The 6,188-nt window shown below is 43.0% G+C and overlaps 1 protein-coding gene across 1 annotated transcript in view; it reads left to right on the top strand.

Annotated features, from left to right (window-relative positions):
- Positions 1-5,807, top strand: part of SLC38A1 (solute carrier family 38 member 1) — a 69,462-nt gene extending 63,655 nt beyond the window's left edge. The window contains exons 13-16 of the mRNA XM_027093514.1: positions 1,765-1,883; positions 2,391-2,532; positions 2,635-2,732; positions 4,524-5,807. Of these exons, the coding sequence (XP_026949315.1) occupies positions 1,765-1,883; positions 2,391-2,532; positions 2,635-2,732; positions 4,524-4,625 (461 nt within the window). The 3' untranslated portion in view covers positions 4,626-5,807. The remainder of the gene's footprint in view (positions 1-1,764; positions 1,884-2,390; positions 2,533-2,634; positions 2,733-4,523) is intronic.
- Positions 5,808-6,188: the final 381 nt, after the last annotated feature.

Raw genomic sequence — 6,188 nt, forward strand, 5'->3', positions numbered from 1 at the left:
GGAAGATCTCACGTGCCTTGGAGCGGCTGGGCCCGTGAGCCATGGCCGCTGAGCCTGCGCGTCCGGAGCCTGTGCTCCACAACGGGAGAGGCCACAACAGTGAGAGGCCCGCGTACCGCAAAAATAAATAAATAAATAAAAATAAAGCACCTGATCCTTCAGCTGCAGGTGGAGCCTTGCAACGATTTGAAGCAGTGACATAGAAAGTTGAAAGAAATGAAACCTGAAAAAGAACAAGGTTTCATTTGTAACTTTTATTGACCCTGTATGAATAGTTTACCTTCTTTTACTACTTCTTCATCCTCTTCTATTCCAATCATCCTGCAGCTTTATTTCACATCTTTCATTATCATTATAATTTGGGACCTAATATAAATTTAAATACATAAATTTCACATTCTCTACTAAATAATATTTCTTGGGGGCATTTTTTCATAAACACAAATGTCTCAAAACTTAAACACGTTTAGAGATGATCAATTCATCCTAGAGAGGAAAGGAAGCACCAAGTCCTAACCACTGGACCGCCAGGGAATTCCCTTATTAACATTCTCACAAGCGATAGAGAATAGCATTGTCTAGTGAGTCCATAAATACCACATTTAATTTCTGCATAAAGATGGAGTTCTTAAGTTTCCTGCAGAGTTGTAGGGATTAGGGTGGGTAAAGGGAGGGAGAGAGAGAGAGAGTGCCTAATGTTAGTTGAATGGTCTCACTGCAACCTTGTTTAAGCTATGATTTTTCTTGGCAAATCCATTTTTTTCCCACATAGAATAGAATACCAAACCCTTTCATACTCTTAGGTCAAAGAAAAAACTCAGCTATTTTTAGACGGTTATGAATTTTGAATCAAGGAAGTTAGAACTAAGGAGATTTTTATTATATCCTAGGGCCCTTTTTCTAAAATTGAGACCCATCTCTGGCCCTGACTAGAATTGGAATTCCACACCCTGAACCTTGAGAAGGGAGGGAAACTATCTTTCGTCAAAGGAGTGAGCATTTTCCAGTTGGAGATAAGATGGCAGAGTAGAAGGACCTTGAGCTCACCTCTTCTCACGAGCATCCCCAAATCACAACTAACTGCTCAAAAGTCATTGATAAAAAAGACACGAGTGAGCATTCTTGCTCTCAGTGGCTGCCATTCTAGCTTTGGTTCTCTTTGAAATGACACTTCCTGAAGTTCAGAGTTGAGAAAAAGTTCAAAGTGGTGTATAAGCTAAGTACTTTTTTTATGAGGAAAACATACCTGGAAGAGAAGAATGATGAACTTCACCATGGTGAAGTTCCATGGGCACCTCTGCCGCTTGGACACTGAGTTATAAGAGGAGAGTTTGAAAGTGGCCCCGTGGGGCCTGCAGTCCACTTAGCGAGAGCGAGGCTCTTCTGTGTTGTTTGATGAGTGACACCAAGTCGGGGAGAATCTAGATGAAGAAGGGCTTTCTTCTTCATCAACCGTATGGTATTTCTACCCCCAACTTACTCTTAGGTTTAGTGTAGTGTAAGTTAAGCTCCCCACTTGGTGTAACTTCTTCTAGTGATTACTGTACATTCCTTTTTGCTACAGGTACGTGTGGACAGGTGGTGCCCATCTCACACAGGGGATTTTTCTTTTCAACTTTATAAATTGTGAATAGACACTTCGATACCCAGAACATTGCTTTCCTTGCCCTTTAGTTTACAAATTCTTTGTGGCTCAGAAAACCCGTCATTCCGTGATGTGCCTTTGTCTTGTTTTAACACCCTCTTACGTTTCCCTCGTTTTAGAAAACGTGCATTCGGACCTCCTCCACAAGTATCAGAGTAAAGATGACATCCTCATCCTGACCGTGCGGCTGGCTGTCATTGTCGCTGTCATCCTCACGGTGCCGGTGTTATTTTTCACGGTGAGTAAAAGGCCTCAGTGCAACTGGAGAAAAGCTGAGGTCTCCTTGCAGAGCAAGCCTGCTGCAGGGAACTCTCCTGCATCATTGGAACTGCATCAAGAAAGGATGCCAAAGCTCTTTGCAAAAAAAGTGGGATCAGTGAGTTAGGGTAACCTTCTGATGGAATGAATCTTCGTTCTAATTTATCTGTCCCTCTTCTTTACAGAGAAATGTAGATAGACCGTTTGAATCCCAGTCATCCATGACAGGGGAATATAGAAGAACCGTAAAAGAACGCTCAGTCATAGATAAAACAGAAACTATCCCCGTTTTATTCGTAAAGAAAAAGACTTCCCATCTTAAGTCAAGCCCCCCTGCTTCCCAAACTCTTAAAGCTATCTATAAACTCACTAGGTGTGACAAAACATGTCCCAAATGCCTGTGCACCAATCTTTCAGTCACTGCCGAGAAATGTGAAAGGCAGCGTGCTGTGGGCATTACGGAATTTTTTGTTTTCTTTTCCTGCAGGTTCGTTCTTCTTTATTTGAACTGGCTAAGAAAACAAAGTTTAATTTATGTCGTCATGTCTTCGTGACCTTCATACTGCTGGTTATTATCAACTTGTTGGTGATCTTCATACCCTCCATGAAGGATATTTTTGGAGTCGTAGGTACGACTTTCTGACTTTCTGCTTATTCTATTTACAATAGCTGTTTAGAAACCTGAAGTTTCACGATAACAACCTCAAACTTTGTTTTTCCTTATTTTTCAGGAGTTACGTCTGCTAATATGCTTATTTTCATCCTTCCTTCGTCTCTTTATTTAAAAATCACAAGCCAAGATGGAGATAAAGGAGCTCAACGAATTTGGGTACGTCTCATGCCAGCCACTCTCATTTTTCTGATTAGTTTTTCACTGAAATATATCAAATACATAGTCCATCTCCACCAACTAATACTACTTTTAGGGATCTCAAAAGTAGGCAGCAGTCCTAGTGTTTGCCCATTTGGGAAATTTAAAATATCAGAATTTTCTCCATTCCCTCAAAATATTTTCAGGTTTTGCTCTTTTGTGCCTTATTTTGCTCTGCGAGGGCAGGGCCAACTGAAAGATTAGACGTTTATCATCCTGTGTCTCTGTAGGGTAATGCCTTGTCTTTAGCAAGACCTGAAGTGGAAAGGGGCTCAAAGATTTTATGCAGTCTGCTGTTTCGGTACAATTCCTAGTCCTGTAACTCCATGCTACAGCCCAGGGAACCTGCAATGCCTTACTTTAAATGGCTGAGTTAGTGTAAAGAGTCTTTTTTATGATTTGACAGAAATGCTTTGGAGCAGCAGACCTGGATTCAGAAACTACCTTTCTATATTGGGATTCTTGTTTCCAGGTCTGGTGAAGTTCAAGGGCATCTTGAAGGTGGTGCACTTGGAGACAGTGAGGGAAGCAGGGGTGAAGTGGCTGCTACATGAGTACCTTCTGGAGCACCATTATGTTTGGCTTCGGAGAAGGCTTCTCAGCCGCCCTCCCAGATAGTGTAAGCACTCCAATCCACATGTTACCTGAGTCAACAGACCCGGATGAGAGACATAGGCATGGGGGATCATCGCTGTGCATGGAGGAGAAGCAGCGTTGATGCTGGTAGAGCATCTGCTTCCCCAACAGGATCATCCCTAAAGCCATAAATCCTCAGTCCTTCTAGAGCTGACCAGTGGGGACTTCATGAGGACAGAGAGGAAGAGCAGTCACTCTGGCACAGCAGTAACGTAAACTAAGATTAAGTTTGACAATGATGGAGACCTACTGCCCGTGAATTCTCTGGGCCTCTCCAACCCTGCTCCCGTTTCAAAACTGCTAGGAGGATCTACCAACTAGCATTAGACAAGGGATCCAGTCCATGTGGGGACCCAGTGGGAGTTACACCAGACCGGTGATGGTGAGCCTGTGTGCAACCCTCCCAATGCCACCCTTCACCTTCTCCCCTTCCCTTACCTCTGTCTCCCCATCCAGACTCTAGTCCAGCCCCCCTGGCTCTCATGTTGCTTCATCCTTCTCCCTGAATTTCAGCTCTCATTGGAAACTCTCAAGGCCAAGCAGTTTATAATCTCGAGTTCTCCAGATTCTAGAGTTAGGAACCTGCCCCCTGTGGCCTTCATCAACCCTTGAACTAACTTTGTTTTGGACACCCATTTCCTATGTTCACTCTAGCAAATCTACTTTTCTTTTTGATATCCTTTTAACACTTTTTCAAACAGAAATGTTTGCCTGCCAGCGATAACCTAGGTTGGTTGGTAAAGAGTAATGAAATGCCCTGTATGTTTTCTAAGCCCATTCTTTTTTTCGGTTGTCGTCTTAGTCTGAAAGAAGCTGTGAGGATACCGTCAGCTGTAGAACAGATTCACTCTGAGGTGACTGTGAAGTCAAAGGACAGAATGCAGAGGATGGTTCTGATAGCTGGTTTTTCTTAGTTTCCCATCCCTGGAGAATCAGATGCACACAGTTTTAGAAAGATTCTCACAGTTCGGCAATAGTTGTAACAAACTTTGTAACAAACTCCAAATACAGAGGGACTCAGAAAGAGCGGGAAAAGCATATCTGTTTTTTCCCTGGTATGTGTGGGAAATGTTTGCTTCCCTGAAAATAACCGTTGCCTTTCTGTCACTCCAGGCTGCCCTTTTCTTGGGTCTGGGGGTGGTGTTTTCCCTGGTCAGCATTCCCTTGGTTATCTACGACTGGGCCTGCTCATCAGGTGGTGATGAGGGCCACTGAGACCAGATGGAGAAGGAAACGGTCAAGTTACCACTCATCAGCAAGCCCTCATCGCATCCTTTGCAAGTTTACAGAAGCAAACAGAAATTTACAAGATACACAATGGAATAACACTTTGGTAACAAAACAGAGACCTGTTTCTATCATGGTTCATGTCCCTCCAAGATTGGGGATCAATTTTAAGGATTATGGATTTCTTTTGTTCCAAATTGCACGCAATCACATTTTCCAGTACTTTTCCCAATCAGTTATTTTTCACTCTCCTAACTCTCTTTTCTGTGATGTCATCGTCTCTTAGAACTTGGAAGACATGATCATCCGTCATGTTTATTTATTACACATCCAGATTCTGACATAATTTTCCTACTGATGTTCAGCTTATAATATCTGTACCTTTTTAGAAAAGAAAAGAATCTTGAATTGTATATATTTATTTTGCTTTACAGAAAAAAAATGGTTTCGTAAATAATTTGCCTATTTTGGTTAACATAGCACATAGGGATAATCATATGAGAGTCACAGGGCGTGCACCCTTGCTGGACCAGAGGATGCCCAATATTTGAGGCAGCTCTGATCACCTGGCAGCCGAGCTTCTGCAGCCCATGGCCTCGCTGGCACTGCATCCCACTCTGTGCAGAGATATTCTCTGGCGACTGTTCTCAGCTGGGAAGGGGATGGGAATGATTCTTACCTTGGTAAACATACTAATCTACACATCTGGGTAATCTAGCAAATGAAGTTTTGTTTCCCCCTTGACAGTTTCTGTCAGAGTTACTCTAAGCTGCGTCAACTTCTATTGGGGAAGACCCATGGTACCTTTGTAACAAATTGAGAAGCGAGAGTCCTACAAAAAGATTGTCCAAAATGCCTAAGGAAATACTCCTCGGGTGCAGGTAGCCTTCAGCCCTGCATCGGTATTGTTGAAGGGGGAAAAGCATTTTCTTAAATTACAAACCCAGCCGCTTTTACTCATGTCCACCAGCTTTTTGCACAGAGAATCATGTGTATCTAACCAAGGATGATCTAGGATAAGTAATTCCTGTTTTATATTGGGTACCTTAGGGGGGTCTTTAAAAGACTTGTTTTATATCTATAAATTTAGGTTATTACAAATATAAGATTTTTGTACCTTAAATAAGCCTCATTCCTATTTCTTCTCCATTAACCATCCATCCAGTCTTGAAAAAAGAAAACGAGCCCTCAGAGATGGTCTTTGAGAAGAACACGTGATGAAATCACTGTGTACCTTTCTTCCCCCAGATGGGGCCTTTGGCGTCTGTGCTCTCTCTCTTCTCGCCCCTAGTCAAGGGTGGGCCGTTACTGCCCGCCTGACGTGAACCACACAGGAGGACAAAGTTGCCTCACACTCTTACCCCAGCCCCTCTCCTAAAGCAAGTGAAGGAAACTACAGAGAGGCTGAAAAAAGAAGACAGTTTGGGACAAGGTAGCTTGGAAAGGCATGGGAGACAGTATAGAAACCCAGCACCGCATTCCACCTGAGCTGGGCCATCACCTATGATTGGATTGTCCGTATCACACAGTGAGAAGTGTGTGTACCCTGTG

The sequence above is a fragment of the Aethalodelphis obliquidens genome, unplaced genomic scaffold (genome assembly GCF_003676395.1).
Source record: "Aethalodelphis obliquidens isolate GAN/ISIS:26980383/991018 unplaced genomic scaffold, ASM367639v1 scaffold84, whole genome shotgun sequence".
NCBI classification, from domain to species: Eukaryota; Metazoa; Chordata; class Mammalia; order Artiodactyla; family Delphinidae; genus Aethalodelphis; species Aethalodelphis obliquidens.